Raw genomic sequence first — 22,906 nt, forward strand, 5'->3', positions numbered from 1 at the left:
GCTTCACACATTACCCTTGTGCCACTGGTGTGCCCCATACTGGTGCATTTGACACTGATATTCTATTTTAGGAGTAAAAAGTGTTTCATGAATTACTTCCCTACTTGACAATGTGCTGTGAAGGCTTAGTAGTCATTTCTAATCACCGGTGGAGAGCCATTATTCTAAGAGCCAATAGAATTGCTGTCAGGAAACCAGCAGGATATTTGTCAGAAGTAAAATCAGAAGATGTTCCAGAAGAAAATCTTGTTTGTTATATTTTAAGTAAGTTCAGATGTATCTATTTATATAGCACCAATTTACAACAAATCCTAATGCATCTTACAAGACAACCAGACCTTATTCATATCCAGAAATATTTATTCAAATCAATGCAGCACACTCAATCATATACAGATTCAACGTCACAGATACATTACAATTTGAGCATAAAGTAATAAAATTATACATCCAAATTGAAATCATAAGGCCAGTTGGTACAAATTTAAATAAGCCTGGGTCATGCAACCATTGCTTCTGCAGCAATCCACCTTCTGAGTGGCAGCAGAAAAAATGACTTACTTTTAACACGAAGAAAGCCCCAGCAGAACCGGGTTTAGGATCAGTGGCCATCTGCTGTGGCTGAATGGGGGATTGAGACGAGGGAGAAGAAGCAAAGTAGCATATAAAAAAGATCATATAAAGAGCTGTCAAAACCGTATCACACAGCGGGCAGGCAGTAGGATGGAAATGCTATATAATGATGTAAAGCTAATTACGAAAATATGTCAAATACAATAAATCAATGTTGGTTTTTGAAATACTAATGAAGAACTGATAAAGGAGTGAACTCCTTCAGATGTAAACCTGTGCTGACCTGGAGTCTCATTTATAAAGCTCGCATATGCACAAAATGGAGCCTGAAAGTTGTGTACGGCACTTGCTACACAAAAGTTGGGATCTATAACAAAAAGACTTGACGGCAAAATGTGCGGTCCTCACAGTAACTCTGAGCCATAGGTACGCTCATTTTGGAGATGGGGGAATTTGCTGACACAGATGGTAAAGTAGTGAGTTTTCGTCTTGGAATTCCAATTGTAATAAATATATGTATATTTTAAATGTTTTGTCTCTGATAATAGTTTTCTTCCTTTAATGCCAAATCTACGAACCGGGTGAGGCGGGCCATAATCAATGAACCAGGAATGATTAGAGGCCGTCTTATCACTTCTCCGGCCATTGCATTTTGGTATAACCTACAGGGGAAAGTGGCTACACCCGCCTCCGAGTGCTGCAAGGCAGCTCTCCAACCCCCAGAGCACAGAGAAAGTGTGCACACCGTTCAAACCCATGCAGCACTCAGCATCCATCGGCTGTCTAAAATGCTTTTTGCTATATTTATTTTTAAAAAAATTTATTGAATTTTTTTTTTTGTTTTTGGGGGGGGGGGGGGGTCTTTATCATCGCGGGGGAAACCTCCCATTTCTCCTGATCTCGCTCCCTCCTCTGAAGGTTCTCTGTGGTTGCCACGTCACCATGATGAAAAAACCCCAAAGATAAACGGACCCATTTTTAATCCCCGTTGACATTCATGAGGTGGTTTGCATCGGCCATCTATGGTTAAATCTGGGAGTGTAGAGGGCAGAACATGAGGCCGAACCTGGTAACCAAAAGTGCAGCTACAGGTGTGATCTATAAAGGGAAATTGCATGCTGGTGTGCGTGGTTTAATAAAGATTTTTTTTTTGGCAAACGTACAATACGACACGGATTTTATGCAAAGTTTTATAAATGAGACCCCTGATCATTTTCCTAACACCGAATAAATGTAAATATTTCACAGGGAATCAACTGCTTGTTAATTCACTGCCTGAGATTAATCATAATCAGCAGATTAAAATTATATAACAACTTGAAACAGCATTTGGATGCTAAGAAATAACCTAAAGACCTTTGTATCAGCTACATATTTTGCTAAAGTGCTATATTTTGCTGCTGGTCTTGAAGTGAGCAAGAACCATGGGGTATTTGTTTGCTGATGTGCCATTTGAAATGCTATGTAAACTTTACTTATTGTACCTCAACAAGAGTCTGTATGTACATTGTGCAGATTCATTTTAACAGCATACTCCATCTGCTTCAGACTGATGAACATGTAAAGAACCATTAGTGTCCATTCCTCTTCTAGACCCTATACTGTTTGTATTGATTGTTCAAGCCATGAAAAGCAACTACTAAAATGGATCGCTCTCTGTGGTTCAGTAGGTAACTCCTCTAGGCTCTGCTGGTGGGCAGCACTTCAGCCTAGCCTGCTGAAGATTATAGAAGGTGGGGGTGGACAATAGACAAGTATAGACATTGTAAACTCATCAAGTGTATGGTTGATTGCATTATTGCATAAACTACACATTGGTCCGTATTTATGTATCTGTCAACCTGCATTGTGTGAGAATGTGTTATTGGACTTCAGGACCCCGACTGGATCAGTTTCCCTTCTACTTTGAGATGATGTTAGATGCTGTTGAAGATCCCCGAGCTATCTCCAGAGACCCTTTCCAGGCAAAATGTTCATCATGTTATGTTGCATCTGGTCCTACTGTTTTTTGAAGCAACTGCAATAGATGACTATGAGAGATACGATCAAAATGGCAACAGCTCTTGTTATGATTCTTGTAATAGAATTAATGCTCGATGGAGCTGCAGAAATACAGAAAAACAAGATGAGACACTGATATGCATCATTCTTAATCACAGTAATGTACGGTATGTCTTAAAAGTAATGAAACAGAGTTATAAGAGTGTTATCTTACGTGGCATGACATGGAGAACGATGCTGCATTGAACTGACTGGACCTTGTTGCTTGATGTGCAGATGTAGATTCCTGAAGTTTTCCAGGAGATGTCATACAAAGACAGAGTGCCTCCAACTGAAGGACAACATATCAGTTACAATCACTGTAAATACATGCTCTTTCTATACACAGTATGTTGTAAAAAAATTAAAATAGTACTTTATAAAAATATGACTGTTGCCCTTGTCTGTATATGTCACATACCCAGTGTTGTATAGTAACGAAGTAAAAATACTTCACTACTGTACTTAAATATATTTTGGAGTACTTTATACTTTTCTCAAGTATACATTTTTTTGATTACTTTTACTTCACTATATTTCCGTACTTAATTGCATACTCCGATACATTTTCAATGTTTGGTTTAGTTACTCGTTACAAAAAAAAGTGTCGGTTTGGCTCTGCCAGACGTGCGTACATGCACAGGTTCGCCCGGAGCGCCTCCGTTTGAAGCCCTCGGCGTGTCATTTCAAAGTTGCCGTGCGCCAGCGGGGGCGGGGCCTGGCGCTCCACACAGCCAATCACTAACGTGCCTGGCCTTTGATTGACATGTTAGAGACACCCTTTAACTCCGCTCTCATTGGTTGTGCTGTCTTAAATCCCGCCTTCCCTCTTCCTGATTGGCTGTTTTCTATTACGTGTGTGTGCGTGCATGTGCGTACGTGCTTGGAGCAAGAGATTTCAGTTTTGATTTTAACTGGGATACAGCCGTTACCACAATTAATACTAGACTATGAAACTAGTCCCAGTTAAGAAACTAAATATTCTGTGCCAGACAGGAGTTCTGAAAACTGCTGGAAAGATGGAAAAGCAAAGACTGTAGGTCATAAAAATTCAGATTCTTAGCCACAGCCGTGGCCATTATTTCATTGTTATTGTTGCTTTGATTTATTTTCAACCATTTGCTACTCTTGTTTAGACATTTGCGTAGTTATATATAATAGTATGATTAGGGTTCCACAAAATAATAGTGTTATTCATTTGACTATTTCTACTTCTAGAATTAGGTTAAAGACAAATAAAACAAAGGAACACAATTTACATTGGTTTTATTGTTCATAGATTTCCACACTGTCCATTAATAAATTAGTATAAACCAGGGCCGGAGCTAGCAGATTCAGAGGGCAGAGAATTCCCAAAGTATCTAACATATTCTACCTCCTGCAATGGAAGGGAAAAATTGTTATGGGCTGGCTGATATACAGCAGGTCAAAAAAGGCCATATTTTGGCTGCAGTGCTTGCTGTCCTCTTATGAAGAAAAGATCATCTAGTGCACTAAATTCAATAGCTGGGTTGAAAATATCCAGTATAAAATACAGAGCTTTGTGTGTGTGGTGTGTTGGCGGCAGGTGTAGAGAGGGGCACCAAAAAGACTGCAAAGCTGTCAGCTGGCCTGCCTGCAGGTGTATCTATTAGCAGGGTTACCACTTCCTGTAGGTTAACTAAGCCTGGTTTATCACTTCACCATGTTCTTAGTATACACCCCCTTTGCCTGCACTTGGTTGTGTGTTGGTTTTGCTTGAAGAAGGAAAACTGAAAGCTTACAAAAAAGTTGTATTTTCTGTCTAAACTTGGTCTAAATTTCTCCTGCACTTGGTTGTTTATATTATTTTAAGTGAATTTGACTTTCAAAGTTTACCAAAATCTAAAAAATGTCATTAGAACTGCATTTGCTTTGTTTTACTTTTTACTTATACTTTTCATTACATTACTTGAGTACATCTTTTTTTTTACAGTAATTTTCATACTTAAGTACAAGACAGTTCAGATACTTTAAGACTTTTACTCAAGTAACATTTCAATCCAATCAAGAGTAATAATATATGCATATTACCCTGGATAGCATTTTTAAATAGTGTTTTGAATGTTGCAAGCTAATATTTTACAGATAATAGCCACAATCGTGTTCGGTGAGAACACACCTTTACCCCTCCCTATTTAAACAAACATACGCTGGTGTATTTCAATTCAGTAAGCATTCAAGAATGAAAGTCAAAATAATCACTTGCTTAATAACTGTGCAAACAACATTGTTTTTGAATGTGCTAAATATTGAAAACAATAGCAATGTGTGTTTCTAATTGAAATCTTAATCAATGAATGGCCAACTGAACAATATGAGACTGCTTTTTCCTCTGCTATTTAAAATCAGATCTGAATGCTTTCCAACCAGCCTGGTCGTGTCTGTTTTTGAATCTTATGTAGATAGATGATAAATGTGTGAACATCTGACGTATCAGTGTCCACTCTCCTCTGTTGTAAGAATAGTGACCCTCCCAATAAAATAAGCAGACATGCTGCATCCTTTCTCAAGCAGACAGCAGAGGCCTCAGTAGGGGTGGGTATTGCCAAAGAAGTCACGATTCAATTCGAATCACGATTCACATGCCACGATCCGATTCTATTACGATGCATCACGATACTTGAATTATTGCGATGTATTGCAATGCATTGTGATATTTTCACTGAACACTGTTAGAAAAAAATACAGCCATTACCAGTGGCTGACTGGCTGTGTATGATCTGGATAGTGTCTTCAATTGATACATAACTGAAAGAAATTGAATTTGTACATAGCTGTATTTATTGAAACGACTTTTGGAGGTATTGCCATGAAAACAAATATTACTATTACTGGAGTGGACACACTGACAAAAAGTGCTTAGGATTTATAAAAGTTAAAATAACAAAATAAGGATAATCAGTGCCGTTTACATGGTGGTCCTTTAAACCAATGAAGTCGTATTCCACTTGTTTTTGGCTGATGTTCGCCAACCACTAATGCTATTGTATTTATTCATTTTTTTAAATAGCGTACCGCGCACATGACGTCACCATCTCAAGAGCAACGCCCCTTTTGCCACTTTGGTAGGGCATACAGGTAGAGAACGCCCGTAGCAACCAGCTATTACACGCGCAACAGAACCAGCGATATGATCGACTTTGCAGCCATTAATCTTGCCCAAGACGATGTCTCAGGCACACGGTTTACTGGTCAAACTGTCGAAGAACACACCAACCTTCAGCTCAAACGATGGCTTGAGTGTCGAGGGCTTAAAAAGACCGGAAAACGGGCCGAGTTGATCGAACGGTAAGCTTTGTTTTTTTTTCCTGTGCGGCGGTCATGGCGTCATCGGCCGTTTTTTTGTTTGTAATCACCGTCCAGGGATCGGTATATGTTTAATGTTTGTCTTATTTGAAATGTTTTTGAGTAAGCTATCCTGATAGCAGGGTATCATGGTAGCAGGCGCTAACATGATAACATGTCGGCCACCAAAATACTCTTACCTGTTCACTACTTGATGTCGCTGGAATTGGGTCAGGATGTTCTTCGGTTGTGCCCTTTCCTCCAACAAAATGCTTGCTACATATGTACGTGAATTTTGTAACTTTTTCTGGGTTGAACTGTTGTGTAGGGCGACCGCACCGGTCCCAGCACACACATTTCTCCTTGGCAGTCTTGAAGAAAACATCCTTAATATGCGGCCGATCAGCGTACCTCGAGTCGCTGTTGCACGTTCCATAGCAACAATGTTTAAAAACCATGGTCTTAGATTTGGAAAAAGCAGTCGTTTACCGAGTAAAACCAAGGGTGACGCACGTCTCTTTTACAGCGAAACAGCGGCGGACTATGCAAGCTTGTCCTACTGCGTACCACGTGATGTGACGTTACGTTTCTAAAAATAGCTCGCTCGCGGTACGCTATTAATAATCGATACTTGGCGTCAAGAATCGATGCAGTAGATTGCAAAAATTAGAATCGCGATGCATCGTCATGACGATTATTTTGCACACCCCTAGGCCTCAGTCCATCATGGTTCAGAGGCTCGTCAAGTCCTGCGTCTTGTACAAATCTTTGCAGGCGTCCTTCCATCCCTGCCCGCTTCCTCCTCAGGTAAGCACAGGACCCATCTCAATGTGTCAGAAAATACTGAGGAAGTTCCTAAATTAATTCACAGGTTTTTATATTGCATTATTTTCTGTTCTTTAGTGCTTGAAGAAGTGAACACAGTCCATATGTCTGCTTTTTAAATAGTGCTAAGAAACCTTTTAATTTAATACATTTTCTATTCGCTGCTGAGTTAAGCCTCTGCAGTTCATAGAAACAATGTACTCCAAAGTTTTGAGAAAATCTTTATTCGCTCCTCTTGTGGTGCCATTGTATTGTTTTTCATAAGTAAAGAGAAAACAATAAAAGTAAAACACAGCTGTTCAGCTAACTACACATCAGATCTCACATATATGTGCTGATGTGGAGAAAAGTACCAAACCGAACATATAAAATCACAGAATATTAAAAGGGGTAAGCATTTTATAGGTCTCAAAATGTTGAGGGCACAGACAAGCACAAAAACACAACACTATCACTGCCTGTTCTTAAAAGTAGTGAAATGATTACTTTTTGTTCCTGTCACTTTAGTTGTGTTTGGTAATAGTTGTGTATATTGATTTTGAGTGTCAATTATCCCATGACTTATCAAAGTAAATATTTCTGAGTATCTTCAGGGGTACTGTGACTGCCTAGAAGGTTCTTCCCGTCTTCCTCCTCTGGGATTTGAACCCTCCACTGCTGCAGTTTTACTCTATGACAGAGCGTTCTGGTCCTTGACAAGCCCACAGAAAAGATTGATAACAGCCCGGATTCCTGCTGTGAAGTCGGTGTTTGTGGCAGCTGCAGGATAAAAAGAAGATGAGATGAGGCAAGGATGGGCATCACAGTTTGTTACTGAAATTATGCATTATTTGTGAAACAAATAAATAATAAAGTTGCACTAAGATTGTCTGTACGTGGAAGGACTGCAACGGGGATGTTGCAGGTAGCAGAGGAGATCTTGTTGCTTGATGTGCAGATGTAGTATCCTGAGGTCTCCTTAGAGATGTCATAAAGAGAAAGGATGCCTCCTTCTGGAAAACAAAGGGTATGCTCTTTTAATATGATTGTATCTGTGATGGCAAGCCACACAGGGTAAGAGCACACCCTACAACAATTTGCTTTCTCTTTAATTCACTTTAGTTATTACTTTAAATATTCCTTAATTATATTTCTTAGTTTATTCCTTTTTTTTTACCTTACAATGTTTATATGGAGTGCACACATATTAACACTGCAAGGTAAATTCAGTTTATGTTGTATTAATACTCTTTTCTTTGTTTGAGTTCTTTGGTGTTTGGCTTCCCCTTCTGGAGGGGAAAAGGCGTGGCCAAGAGTCTGATCACTGAAGTGCAGTTGATGGCCTCATTGGACTGAACCAAGTGCCTCTTCCAAGAATCATGATTAGATTAATTGATTTTGTGCCCATATAAATGGTACAATCTGATTCATTTTTATTTTTAAACTGAACACATTTCAATCCGATCATGAAAATTTGTGCATGTATTAGCAAGGGGGACAGGAGAAAGAGGAGAGAAGGACAGGCAGGTTGGGCAATTAGCACATGTGAGAGGTATGACGGTAAATAGTCTAAGGGAGAGAGAGAACAATGATATGATCAGGACAGGAGGAAAATACAAACTAACGATAATACAGAAAGTACAAGAATAAAAAGACTCTGACAAAAATAAACTCACTAACTAAACTGATGACAGACATGGGAGAAAGAACTAACAGAAACAAGAGCAACTAACTAAAATCCATAATGAACCAAATACAAAATAATGACAAGAACCAAGAAGAGAAAAACAGAATATACAGACTCAATAAATAGCACTAAAGGTGAAAACACAGACAGAACTGCATAATCCTCTAGAACCTGAAAATATTCAAATACCTGGAGATTGTGACAATACTTATCATCACACTTAATAATTCACTTCTAATAAGGTGAACTACAGGGTTCCAGACAATGTACTCAGAAATTCTTATCAAGATGTCATTGTACAAAAATGTATTAAACTTAATGTTAATCTTTTAACTAGAGTGCAAAATTTATAGTGAATGTCCATTTCACACTTTTATATTTTCACTTTTGTATTCAGTAGAGGTAACCAAAGCTTTAGTCATCATTAGTTTGAATCACTATTGGGCCAAAAATCTCTCATTACTGACATTTTTTGGGTCTTGAGCAGAGATATTGAGCTTATTCCAGCTCTCCCATCTGTAACTGGGAAAAGGGAACCCTTCTGTAGAATTACATGTGAGGCTGATGTTTTGACCATACTCTGCTTTACCCTGAGTCCAGCAGATGTCAGGGAAGAACTAATTTTGGGCTCAGCTGTAACTAGCTACTAGTTGGCAATACAAACAGAAACCAAAAACCAACATCAACTGGTTTGACATTGATTGTACAAATTCACACTGAATTTTTAGTTTACAACGATAATCTCAAAAGAAAAACATCAGATTTGACCAAAATGTGTGTTTCTTTCTTTGATTGAGTCCATAATTGTTTTACAGAGAACTATGCTTAATTCTTTATTTTTTTTGGAGCATCAGTGTGTCACAAATACTGTACTTACTGTCGGTGGTTCTAGGGTCTGGAACACGAGGCATGTTCCTCACATCACGACTTTCCCACTTGTATGTGGGAGGAGGAGACCCTTCCTCAGAGTAACAGGTGAGGTTTATGTTCTGCCCGTATTCTGCTTTCCCTTCAATTTTGCAAATGGGATTAGATGGAGCCACTTCAGACAAAAGGAAAAAAAGAATTTAAGAGGATGTTGTGATTTATATTTTTTGAGTAATGCATTTGAATAACAATTGAGAACATATGAATCACCCACTTCTAGAACCTTAAAATATCCAGACATTTCAACTCTTATACAAAAAAAAAAAAAAACAACAACAACAACAAAAAATCAGGTGCATGTATCCCAATAATTAAACATTACCTAGAACGGTCAAACGTGCTGTGTCTGCTGGTTGGCCCTCATCATCTCCAGGGATCTGGACACGACACTCAAACTCTTTGTTGTCTGCCATTGTGATGGAGGAAAGCTTAAGATCAGCTTTGCCAGAAGCAACATTTACATCCACAGACACCCGACCTTCGTACTTTGACTTGATGTCTGTGAGTCCAGCGGGGTGATAATAGGTGAGGATGAGAGTCTGTTGAGAATGACAGCATTAGATAAATATCTTAATTCATTCAACTAAAAAACAAACATGCAGATACTGACCTCATCAGCAGGAGTGTCTGGACCCTCAGCAGACCATGAGATGATGGCCATGGATGGATTGCTTTGAGTGCTTTTAAATGTGCAGGGCAGAGTGATGCTGTCCCCTCTGGCAAACTCATACTGACTCCTTAGGATGTCAACCTGGAGGGCTGCAACAGCTGACCACACTGTTATAAATTAAGACAAATGGTTGTTACCATCATTATGAAATTATCACATAATAAATTTAGAAGTAGCATTTTCCCCTCTAGTTTATAATAGAGTTATTATAGTAATGAACCACCTTTCCCAAATTATTGGTAAAAAATGTAAATTTATCAATGCCAATGTTTTTTGTAACATGTTCTTTTCCTTTCGGTTTCTTTCAGTAAGACGTCTTATATGAACATATACTGATAGACTTGGGTGGGGCAACTCTAGCAGCAGACCTGGTTTTGTCTCTCCAGTTTGCAAAAAGAAAACCAAAAATAATGACAATGTCAATTTTATTTATAATGCACTTTAAAAAACAGCTTAAAACTGCACCAAAGTGCTGTACAGTTTTCATAAAACCATCAATGAATTGAACACATTTGCATAAAACACAATAAATAACAACAAAAACGACAGATAGTTTACAAAGTCAGACCTAATATAAATGACAAGGCATATAAGTGAGTTTTCAGGAGTGATTTAAAATGTTCCAAACTTTGGGCAGATCTAATATTAATGGGGTAAGCTGTTTCAAATATTAGGTGCAGTAACGGCAAAAGCACGGTCTTCTCTGCTTATAAACCTGGTTCTGGGAACTTGTAGGAGCAGTTTACTGCTTGATCGTAGTGTTCTGGAAATGGAGCGCTCCTGCAGATGATCTTGGATGTAAGTGGGGGCTAAGCCATTTCAAATTTTAAAAACCAATAGAAGAATTTGAAAATAAATCCAATAAGATACAGGCAGCCAATGCAGAGAAGCCAATAATGGGGTTATATGTTCATGCTTCTGAGTTCTAGTTAAGAGTCAAGCTGCAGCGTTTTGAAACATTTGGAGACGCTGCAGAAAGGATTGGTCCATGTTTTTATATAATGAGTGGCAGTAATCTAAGTGTGTAGTAATGAAGGTATGGATTATACTCTAAAAGTCTTTAGTGCAGAGTCTAGATTTCACCTTTGCTAGAAGGTGCAGATGAAAGAAGATTGATTTCACAACAAAACTCATTAACTTATCTAGCTTCAAAAAACTCAACTCAATCAAAAATTACATCAAGATTCCTAACAGCAGGCTGATAGAAAGGGGCTATGGAACCAAGAAATTCATTAGGTTTGCTAATAAGGTCCTTTAATTAACATATTTCACTCTGCATTTGTTACATTTGTTTTTGCTTGTACTATTGTTGGAATAAAGCAATTAATATGACAACATGGCAAATGGCATTAATCATTCATTCATTTATCTATCAGAGGTGCACAAACACATGTATCTCGTGAAAATGACAAAAACACGGGAAATACGATTTCTAACAAGAAAATATGCTTACTCACCCACACAAAGCAGAGCCAAGACAGAAGTCTGCTTCTCCATCACAAAGGTCTGTTGTAGTTGTTTTCTTCTTCCTTTTTGCTCAGATTAATCTGAGGTAAGCCGTGCACGACAAAAATGTTTTCAGCAAGGCTAAGTCGCTCAGGTTTTGATCAAGATTTCTGTGTAACCAACTTATTGATTTCCTTCTGGAGCTACCCCAGGTGTAAGTTAACAGACTGAGCTTTAAGGCACCACCCCACATCCAATCAACAGTATTCTCTAATGTTTGTCCAATTCAAATATGTTAATTATTTAAACATTGCAGTTCCCACACATTTACAACCATTTAAAAAAAAAAATTAAACATGCCTTAGGTCACTGTTAATCACTTTATAAATTGCATTACACCTATATTTACATAATTTATTATTAAACAATAGATAGAATATGTTTAGTAAAAAAGATTGCTCTAACGTTTAGTGCAGCTCACAGACTGAATTCAATGAAAAAGTCACATTTCTTTTCTGGATCCACGTCAGTTTGTCTGTCTAGTCTCTGACCAGCAGGGGGCGCATTTGTCTCCTCTGGAGTTGAAACTAGTTACAATGAATTGGGTTAATAAACCCGAATAAGAAACGTCCTGGTGACTTGCTGGTGACTGGCCTCTCAGTGATAAGACCAATGAGAGGCCAGATGTTGGTTTGTGCACAATGATTAGCCAAGTTTTTTTTTTTTTCAAGATTCATTTTAATACTTCACAGCTAGTGTTCTTAGTCAGTCAAAAATGTTAATAATCCCAAAACCTGAAAATAAAAGGGAGAATTTTTAGGAGAATATCTGTGTTTGTACAAGGTTTTGGGGAGCTTTCAGTGTGCACAGTTATTATGCAACTAAATTAAAAATGCAAAATTACCATTAACACGACTAAAACACTGCACAGATTTTAAGATCATTTTACATTTTCAATTACAATTTTATATTAGATCAATTATTTTTCCTCCTATCCATTTTTCAAGCCATTCTGCCTATGTACATTATAGACACACACATGTGGCAGTTTGTAATGCATATAGCACACACACACACAAACACACACACACACACACACAATTGAGAGACTCTTTTTTGTTGGATACCTGAACAGTGATTTCATTTTTTTTGTTTGTGTTTTTGTGGAGTAGAGACTCCAGAACTGAAGGATATTTTCTTTGTTGTAAACCAAGCATACAGGGGTTTTCCTTCTTTGTTATTTCAAGGAAGAGTTTATGTTTGTTTATTTTGTATATGTCTAACAATACTGGATGTTATTATAAGGTTCCTTTTAATACCATTGTTTTTTTTTTTTTTTTATTACTATGTACTAATAAATGGTAAGAGATACTGAGGTGTGGTGTATTTCGGTCCCAAAAATGTATTAACAAATTCTGGTTGATAGTAAACTACTATCAGGACTTCGAGTCTATATTTTGGTTACACCTCCATGGTGTCTTGCAGCAGAGTATCCTCCTAATCATAAATAAAGAAAACAATCATTAAATTAAAGGTTGGAGAAGGCAGAAAACTGTGAAATAAGAAAAGCCAATAGCCGGAACAAATACCCCATTTATCAGTCCTGGCTTGTTCTCAGCTTCCTCTAGAAAGGAAACAGATTATAGTTCTTATCGGCACTATAAAAACACAAGCTGTGGAGAACTTTTTTAAATTCTCAGTGGCTGATTTTAAGTATACTGGTTTAATGAAAACAGAGAAATGACTGCAAAACAAGCTGACAACCCACCTTTTCCACTTTGATGGATGTGTGTACAACAATGCTGCTTTGAACAATACCTGATGCTTCAGAGACGCTTCTGAAAGACTGAACTTTTTAAGAGGAACCTCTTCCACATCCTGAAATAAGTGCAGGATTATTATGACTACATAATAATTCATCACATGACCTCCCGCCTGTACATCCCTTTTCTTTCCCACAATCGGTCTTCTTCTGACCTTGATGATTTCATGAAAACATGCATTCCTGATGAAAACATTCATGTTAGTCCATTGACAGTGAATACAGTAAAACAAGGGATTTAAAAGGATCTGATGATCTGATCCAATGTGATATTGAGGGCACTCATGGTGTTGGAAAGTTCTGCAGGCATACAAGACACCACCATCTCCTAAATTGCAGCATGTTGTTCCTTTGAAGAAGGAAATGCGAGAACATTCAAATATGTTTCGAAAAATAGTACCTTGTATACTAAGTATAGTAAAATTACTGATACCTCTGAAATCTCAATTGGCCCTGATTACAATGTATAGAGCGTACTGTAAGTCGAGTATTATAATATATGCATATTACTCTGGATAGCATTTTTAAATAGTGTTTTGAATGTTGCAAGCTAACATTTTATAGATAACAGCCACAATTGCGTTCGGTGAGAACACACCTTTACCCCCTCCCTATTTACACAAACATACCGCTGGTATGTTTCAATCCAGTAAGCATTCAAGGATGAAAGTCCAAATAATCAATTGCTTAATAACTGTGCAAACAACATTGTTTTTGAATGCAAAATATTGAAAACAATAGCAATGTGTGTTTCTAATTGAAATCTTAATCAATAAATGGCCAAGTGAACAATATGAGGCTGCTTCTTCCTCTGCTATTAAAAATCAGATCTGAATGCTTTACAACCAGCCTGGTCGTGTCTGTTTTTGAATCTTATGTAGATAAATAATAAATGTGTGAACATCTGAGGTAACAGTGTCCACTCTCCTCTGTTGTAAGAAGAGTGACCCTCCCAATAAAATAAGCAGACATGCTGCATCCTTTCTCAAGCAGACAGCAGAGGCCTCAGTCCATCATGGTTCAGAGGCTCGTCAAGTCCTGCATCTTGTACAAATCTTTGCAGGTGTCCTTCCATCCCTGCCCGCTTCCTCCTCATGTAAGCACAGGACCCATCTCAATGTGTCAGAAAATACTGAGGGAGTTCCTTATCTAAATCACAGGTTTTTATATTTCATTATTTTCTGTTCTGAAGTGCTTGAAGATGTGAACACAGTTCTTATGTCTGCTATTTAATATGCGCTGAGAAACCTTTTAATTTAATACATTTTCAATTTGCTGCTGAGTTAAGCCTCTGCAGTTCATAGAAACAATGTACTCTAAAGTTTTGAGAAAATCTTTATTCGCTCCTCTTGTGGTGCCATTGTATTGCTTTTCATAAGTAAAGATAAAACAAGAAAGTAAAACACAGCTGTTCAGCTAACTACACATCAGATCTCACATATATGTGCTGATGTGGAGAAAAGTACCAAACCGAACATATAAAATCACAGAATATTAAAAGGGGTAAGCATTTTATAGGTGTCATTTTGGGCAAAATGTTGAGGGCACAGACAAGCACAAAAACACAACACTATCACTGCCTGTTCTTAAAAGTAGTGAAATGGTTACTTTTTGTTCCTGTCACTTTAGTTGTGTTTGGTAATTGTTGTATTAATTGATTTTGAGTGTCAATTATCCCATGACTTATCAAAGTAAATATTTCTGAGTATCTTCAGGGGTACTGTGACTGCCTAGAAGGTTCTTCCCGTCTTCCTCCTCTGGGATTTGAACCCTCCACTGCTGCAGTTTTACTCTATGACAGAGCCCTCTAGTCCTTGACAAGCCCACAGAAAAGATTGAGAATAGCCCGGATTCCTGCTGTGGAGTCGGTGTTCGTGGCAGCTGCAGGATAAAAAGAAGATGAGATGAGGCAAGGATGGGCATCACAGTTTGTTACTGAAATTATGCATTATTTGTGAAACAAATAAATAATAAAGTTGTTCTAAGATTGTCTGTACGTGGAAGGACTGCAACGGGGATGTTGCAGGTAGCAGAGGAGATCTTGTTGCTTGATGTGCAGATGTAGTATCCTGAGGTCTCCTTAGAGATGTCATAAAGAGAAAGGATGCCTCCTTCTGGAAAACAAAGGGTATGCTCTTTTAATATGATTGTATCACTTTATGTAACAATTATCTTGTGATGCAAAGAAATATTAATGCAGAAAATTGGTATGACACTTTATAGAAAAATGCCAATTTGTTCAGCAAATCTGAATAATCATACCAGGTCAACTTTGTAAATATTTTTATCTACTGTGATTTTTCTTTTATTTTTCCATGCAATATTCTTTAATGTACTAGCGTGCTTCAACTTGTTCTCCCCCAAGCACACGCGGAGGAGATGGAACCGGGCTTATTCATAACTTCCTACTGTCATCCATTGATTTTTTATGTCTTTATTAATTTTCTTAAAACTCATTAAATGAAATACATTTTATTACCAATAGTTAACTTTCATGCTATTATCGAAAAGCTATAAGAGTTCAGTTTAAATTGAAGTGTTGTTGTTCACAGAATGGGCAAAGGTTTGATTCAGTCTCCTTCTTTTCTCTGAAGTTCTCCCTGACTCAGAAAAATAATTTACCTTCCTCACTGATAATTGATAAATAACACATTGATCAATTTCCGTCTGTCCGTCCGTCTTCTTCCGCTTATCCGGGGTCGGGTCGCGGGGGCAGCAGCTTTAGTAGGGAGGCCCAGACGTCCCTCTCCCCAGCCACTTGGGCCAGCTCCTCAGGAGGAATCCCAAGGCGTTCCCAGGCAAGCCGGGAGACATAGTCCCTCCAGCGTGTCCTGGGTCTTCCCCTGGGTCTTCCCCTGGGCCTCCTCCCGGTGGGACGTGCCCGGAACACCTCACCAGGGAGGCGTCCAGGAGGCATCCTGACCAGATGCCCGAGCCACCTCAACTGGCTCCTCTCGACGTGGAGGAGCAGCAGCTCTACTCTGAGTCCTCCCCGGATGACTGAGCTCCTCACCCTATCTCTAAGGGAGAGCCCAGACACACTACGGAGAAAACTCATTTCAGCCGCTTGTATCCGGGATCTCGTTCTTTCGGTCACGACCCAAAGCTCGTGACCATAGATGAGGGTAGGAACGTAGATCGACCGGTAAATCGAGAGCTTCGCCTTTTGGCTCAGCTCTCTCTTCACCACAACGGATCGGTACAGCGCCCGCTTCACAGCAGACGCCGCACCAATCCCCTGTTGATCCTCTCCATCTTCCCCTCATTCGTAAACAAGACCCCAAGATACTTGAACTCCTCCACTAGGGGCAGCACATCCTCCCCAACCCGGAGAAGGCACTCTACCCTTTTCCGGTTCAAGACCATGGTCTCGGATTTGGAGGCACTGATTTTCATACCGGCCGCTTCGCAATCGGCTGCGAACCGCTCCAGTGAGAGCTGTAGATCCCGCCCTGATGAAGCCAATAGGACCACGTCATCCACGAATAGCAGAGACGCAATCCTAAGGCCACCAAAACGGATCCCCTCAACACCTTGGCTGCGCCTAGAAATTCTGTCCATAAAAGTTATGAACAGAATCGGTGACAAAGGGCAGCCTTGGCGGAGTCCAACTCTCACCGGAAACGAGTCCGACTTACTGCCGGCAATGCGGACCAGACTCTGACACCGGTCGTACAGAGACCTGACATTGATCAATTTATTTCATGCAATTGCCAAATCAATTATTTTGTGTAAATCTTATATATGATATATATAATGATTTACATATAATCATTTACATTTTTATTGATCAGAGTCAGACCAGTACTTACCGTCAAAATCAGAGGCATGTAAGATTAGCTGTCACGTTTTAAGGAGAGCTCAGACTACGCTCTACGTTACATGACACATTCCAAGGTGGATCGGACCCTCTCAAGCTACATAGGTGAGTTTTTGAGAAGGGTAACCTTCAGTAATCATCTACTGTATATATACCAAGTACTGTATATGGACCTGGAAAAATAATTTCATATATCACAAATTAAGCTAATACTTGGGTCAGAACTTGGTCACTTATCCCAAGTAACAGATACAACACATAACACATAAAAATTCAACCACTTTAAAAGATTCGGCAAAACATAAAATGTCACATTGAAATTTAGGGTTAAGAACAGGATCCGGAATGAAACAAGGGGTGACCAGAACAGGAGCAATTGGCACATGTGAGAGGTATGACGGCAAATAGTCTAAGGGAGAGAGAGAACAATGATATGATCATGACAGGAGGAAAATACAAACTAACAATAATACAGAAAGTACAAGAATAAAAAGACTCTGACAAAAATAAACTCACTAACTGAACTGATGACAGACATGGGAGAAAGGAACTAACAGAAACAAGAGCAACCAACTAAAATCCATAATAAACCAAATACAAAATAATGACAAGAACCAAGAAGAGAAAAACAGAATATACAGACTAAATAAATAGCACTAAAGGTGAAAACACAGACAGAACTGCATGATCCTCTGGAACCTAAAAATAATCAAATACCTGGAGATTGTGATAATACTTATCATCACACTTAATAATTCACTTCTAATAAGGTGAATGTCACGGGCTTGTCAACCTGGTCGAGCGGCCATGGAAGCGGGACCCAGAACGGCAGTCCAAAAAACAAAACACTGTCTCAACTGTGGAAGCTTCTTTTTCTTTTATTATTATCTTTCTTTGGAGCCAGCAGTGTAACCAACCCAACCAACCAACAATGGACAACAAATTACAAACAGCTTAAATTCAGAATCACCTAAATTGGGAGAAACCATTATTATGGATATATTAAATGCATGATATAAAATATAACACTATTTACATTTGCAAACTAATACAAACTGAAAATATCTTCCAATTCCAATCATTAAATGCAAAATATATAGCAACACAAAAATCTAATCTGGCCAGTGTCACCCCTCTTGATCTGCCTCTTAGTTTGAGCCAATACTGCAGTTTGCACTCCTGGGGTCCGTTCTTCGTACGTTGCTTAAAACATCCAAGATCAAATGAGACATCCAAGATGATTTCATCCGGCTAATCATGATCCGGCTAATTGGGTTCTTTGAACACACCTGTTTTTTACGATTAGTATGGCTGGATTGAGTTATCTGAGATGACCGCGCGTTCATGCGTTTGTTTAAAAGGGGAAATGTATCGATAGTAGAAACATTGATCAGCAGCGCTGCTATTGGCTGTTCAGCAAAGAACGCCCACAGTTTTTCTCCCAAGCAGAACAAGAGCTTGGAGAGTTATGCCGAATTTGAGTCATTAATTAAAACACCTCAAAATCTGTTAAAGCCAGGAGAGAGGGCCGGCAAAAAGCAGCAGACAAATTAATGCGTAAATACTGTCCATGGTAGATGTTTCTATCACATTCTACAGCATGAATTTTTGCATTTTATTAATTTGATATTATTTGTTCTTTTATATCAGAGCCTCCACGGGACCCACTAGAACATGGGGAAAAGTAAAAGTGAAATACAAGAATATTCTACAAAATGGTAGCCTTTAAATATTATACTTTATTTTAAAAAGGCACTTGTCAAGAGATCCAAATTTCAGTGTCATTCCTTAGAGACGGGGAGTAAAGGACACGTGCAAACTGGGAATTTTAACAAAAAAAAAATCTTTATCCATAAAAAATGAAAATCTTCCTTTTCCAAGTCATCCACAGTTTAAACGGTAAAACTGTATTGCTCCGTGTCTAGATAATCCGTCCATAGTTTTTTCTAATACAATATACGGCTCAACAGGAAGCAAGCCTTTCAAAGTAAAACTAAACTTCACAATAAAATGGCCCGAACAACTCTTCTTACTGAATATGATAAAAATAAAAAGCAAACTATCATACAAATCACTTAAATATTTTGTATTTATGGCTCCAACACCACTTTTCCTCTTTAAAAGCCACTGTTAAATGATGTGTTTGTCTGTTTATAACAGCCACCACGAAAAATCTCTCTACAATTACACTGTCGCGCTGCTCTAAAGGATCCTGTCTATTGCGCAATACGTGATTAATTCAAAAAACTATTTGAAAAATTATTCTTGCACCTTCCGCAACAGGTTGCTGTCGTAAAAATGGACATGGCTACGGCAGACTTCTCCATCTCCTCCGCTTATACAGCAGTGATCTAATCTTGTTTACATGAAATAAGCCTGCTCTCGAGCAGGCTTAAGCTGGCGCACATGTTGCTATGACAACAAGTGCAGGAAGTCTTTCGAAGAACCAAACGATCCAAGATCATGCCAAATCGTCAACAATGAAATCCTGCTAACTGAGTTAGCGACGTACGAAGAACGGACCCCTGAGTGTGATACACCAGGATGAGGTCCCTCCACTGCAGGTGAAACCACGCCCAGAAAAACAAACAGGTTCAATCCAAACAAAAACAAACAAATAGGAAAAACAGTTGGCGTGCTGTTTAACTACTTCATTTCTAAAATAATATTAAAATTAACATGTAACGTTGGCTCATCGTTACAGTGAACTACAGGGTTCCTGAAAATGTACTCAGAAATTCTTATCAAGATGTCATTGTACAAAAATGCATTAAATTTAATGCTAATCTTTTAACTACAGTGCAAATGATGATGACTAGAGCCAAAGCTTTAGTCATCATTAGTTTGACCAAAATGTGTGTTTCTTTCTTTGATTGAGTCCATAATTGTTTTACAGAGAACTATGCTTAATTCTTTATTTTTTTTGGAGCATCAGTGTGTCATAAATACTGTACTTACTGTCGGTGGTTCTAGGGTCTGGAACACGAGGCATGTTCCTCACATCACGACTGTCCCACTTGTATGTGGGAGGAGGAGACCCTTCCTCAGAGTAACAGGTGAGGTTTATGTTCTGCCCGTATTCTGCTTTCCCTTCAATTTTGCAAATGGGATTAGATGGAGCCACTTCAGACAAAAGGAAAAAAAGAATTTAAGAGGATGTTGTGATTTATATTTTTTGGGTAATGCATTTGAATAACAATTGAGAAAAAATTAATCACCCACGTCTAGAACCTTAAAATATCCAGACATTAAAATTCTTATACAAAAAAACAAAAAACAAATCAGCTGCATGTAGACCTTCTCCCAATAATTAAACATTACCTAGAACGGTCAAACGTGCTGTGTCTGCTGGTTGGCCCTCATCATCTCCGGGAATCTGGACACGACACTCAAACTCTTTGTTGTCTGCCATTGTGATGGAGGAAAGCTTAAGATCAGCTTTGCCAGAAGCAACATTTACATCCACAGACACCCGACCTTCGTACTTTGACTTGATGTCTGTGAGTCCACCGGGGTGATAATGGGTGAGAATGAGAGTCTGTTGAGAATGACAGCATTAGGTAAATATCTTGATTCATTAAACTGAAAAACAGACATGCAGATAGTGACCTCATCAGCAGGAGTGTCTGGACCCTCAGCAGACCATGAGATGATGATCAGGGGTGGATTGCTTTGAGTGGTTTTAAATGTGCAGGGCAGAGTGATGTTGTCTCCTCTTATAAACTCATACTCCTTCTTAGGGATGTCAACCTGGATGGCAGCAACGGCTGACCACACTGTTATAAATTAAGACAAATGATTGTTACCATCATTATGCAATTATCACAGAATAAATTTAGAAGTAGCGTTTTTATATATTGATTGCACAAATCTAAGTGTGTAGTAGGGTTGTCACGATACTAAAATTTTCAACTCGATACCGATACTCAGGAAAATATTCGATACTCAATACCATTTTCGATACCACAAGAATAAAAACAAAGACCCCACAATTTAACAGAAATATTTTTATTATTAATAGAATACAAATAAATAAATAAATAAACAATAAGAACAATATTTTGAGGTTGCATGCTGTGCACAATATCAAGCAAGCTTGATAAAACAACAAAACAAAATATACTTAAGTGTTCCTTCCTTGGCAATGCTTTACACACATAACAATGACACTGGCCAAACCAGTTAACAAACAAAAATAAATGCTGTATTTTCAGCAGCTGCACCTGTTAGAAAAAAGTCTGAAACTGAAAAGTGCACAGACTTATTCAATCACAGTGATCAGAAAGTGCATTTTTCTTTATTTTGCACTCTAGATGAATGACTGTTTAGGTGCCACTGGTGGTAGAACTGGCCTGAATTTGCTTTGCTGCTTGCAGAGTTTTTGCTACAAATACAAGCATGTCAATGTGTTCCTCTGTCAGTGTGTTGTACAGCTCTGGGATTTCACTGTACATAAAGTGATTCCGGGAGGGAAGAGCGTACCTTGGGTTTAGCTGCTTAATAAGTTGTTGGAACCCAGGTTTCTCCACAGTGTAAATAGGAAACTCATCCATACATATGTAATCTGCCACTGCTCTGTTTAATTTACATAGCTTCTGGGGATCATATTTCCGTTGTTGGTCAAACATAGATGGTAGAGTCGGCTATGTTTCATGGTGTTTGGACGCAAGTCTACTTCTCCCTGCTTCATTCTGTGTCTTCAAGAGAGAAAATAACACCTTTCAGTCACCAACATTTATGTAAACGTATTAACTCTATGCTTATGTATACTGACACTGTGTCAATTAACGTAATATGGGCATACTACGTGCCTGATTTATTTATTTACGTTATGATCATTAACGTGACGTTAGCCTTGAATTGCTAGGTGCGGCTAATGGCTAATAATAACACGCCAGCTTTAATGCGGACACTAACCTGCCGAAATTCAGCGAGAAGGCCAGGGTGTCGGTCCTTCTGATGTTTCGCTAAGTTTGACGTACTGCTAGACTTGGTCGCCACCGCCTTGAAACAGTGTTTGCTTCGGTTTTCCGTCCATGTCAGGCTCGAAGGCAAAATACCTCCAAACAGCACTCTTGCCTCTATCATTTTCCACCAAAACTGGTTGTTTTGGCCCCCCTTTCAACCCTTTTAAGGATGAAATAGGTGAAACTCAAAAGTAGACAGGTATGCTCACAGATCCTGTGATATAAAATGCCTGTTAAGGAAAGTTTTGGATGTTGGGAGACAGTTGAACCATAAGTTGAGCTGCATTAAAATAGTTTTTCAGTAGCCACAATGTTTTCTACGTTATTGAAAAGAAAGGCCTCAACAGCGAAGTGATTTCCTTTTGTTTTTTAAGTTGTACAAGCTGACCATTGTATTATCAAAACAAGAACGAGATGCGGCTACAATTATTTTTAACCAACAGACTCACCCACAAAGAGCAGAGCTAAGGTGGAAGTCCTCTTCTCCATGACAAAGGTTATGATTTGACCAAACTCTTAAGTCTGCACACAACGTTTTTCTTCTTCTCCCTCAGTCAGTGTCTGGGCTCCACTACTCCCCCCGTTCCCAGCCTCACGCCCCCTCACTTTATTGGGTAATATTTTATGAGTTCTTGGATGGGGCTTTATTTTTTGCTGTAGAAGGATCGGATGACGCACAGAGAACCCCATCCCCCACCTTTCCCCAATTCATGCAAGCAAGTGGAGGAAAAATCTCAGGAGTGTTGAACTTGGGATGTAGAACTCGATTTATACTCACTTGTTTAAAAAAAATAATAATTCTTTGTAGCACCAAAGTATCCGGTTTTATATGCTTTCCTGTGAA

General features: G+C 38.7%; 2 protein-coding genes across 2 annotated transcripts; both read right to left on the reverse strand.

The window, feature by feature from the left end:
* Positions 1–7,138: 7,138 nt before the first annotated feature.
* Positions 7,139–9,998, reverse strand: LOC110369272 (cell surface A33 antigen). The gene is made up of 5 exons (XM_036135708.1): positions 9,948–9,998; positions 9,660–9,876; positions 9,288–9,452; positions 7,620–7,736; positions 7,139–7,503 (listed from the first exon to the last, which is right to left on the reverse strand). The coding sequence occupies exons 1-5, from the start codon at positions 9,996–9,998 to the stop codon at positions 7,415–7,417; spliced, it is 639 nt and encodes a 212-aa protein (XP_035991601.1). The 3' UTR covers positions 7,139–7,414.
* A 4,599-nt stretch (positions 9,999–14,597) lies between these two features.
* Positions 14,598–22,639, reverse strand: LOC118562906 (cell surface A33 antigen-like). Its single transcript, XM_036136105.1, has 6 exons — positions 22,512–22,639; positions 20,705–20,871; positions 20,417–20,633; positions 20,054–20,218; positions 15,273–15,389; positions 14,598–15,156 (listed from the first exon to the last, which is right to left on the reverse strand). The coding sequence occupies exons 1-6, from the start codon at positions 22,549–22,551 to the stop codon at positions 15,083–15,085; spliced, it is 780 nt and encodes a 259-aa protein (XP_035991998.1). The 5' UTR covers positions 22,552–22,639; the 3' UTR covers positions 14,598–15,082.
* Positions 22,640–22,906: the final 267 nt, after the last annotated feature.

This window comes from Fundulus heteroclitus, chromosome 4 (assembly GCF_011125445.2).
Source record: "Fundulus heteroclitus isolate FHET01 chromosome 4, MU-UCD_Fhet_4.1, whole genome shotgun sequence".
Taxonomy (NCBI): Eukaryota; Metazoa; Chordata; class Actinopteri; order Cyprinodontiformes; family Fundulidae; genus Fundulus; species Fundulus heteroclitus.

Coding starts and splice junctions, on each gene's coding strand:
- LOC110369272 (XM_036135708.1), bottom strand. CDS start 9,998: ATGGCCATCATCTCATGGTCTGCTGAGGGTCCAGACACTCCTGCTGAT. Junction 9,453..9,659: donor AGCACGTTTGACCGTTCTAG/GTAATGTTTAAT, acceptor TTTTGTCTGAAG/TGGCTCCATCTAATCCCATT. Junction 7,504..7,619: donor CCCCGTTGCAGTCCTTCCAC/GTACAGACAATC, acceptor TTTATCCTGCAG/CTGCCACAAACACCGACTTC.
- LOC118562906 (XM_036136105.1), bottom strand. CDS start 22,551: ATGGAGAAGAGGACTTCCACCTTAGCTCTGCTCTTTGTGG. Junction 20,634..20,704: donor CAGACACTCCTGCTGATGAG/GTCACTATCTGC, acceptor CATTCTCAACAG/ACTCTCATTCTCACCCATTA. Junction 20,219..20,416: donor AGCACGTTTGACCGTTCTAG/GTAATGTTTAAT, acceptor TTTTGTCTGAAG/TGGCTCCATCTAATCCCATT.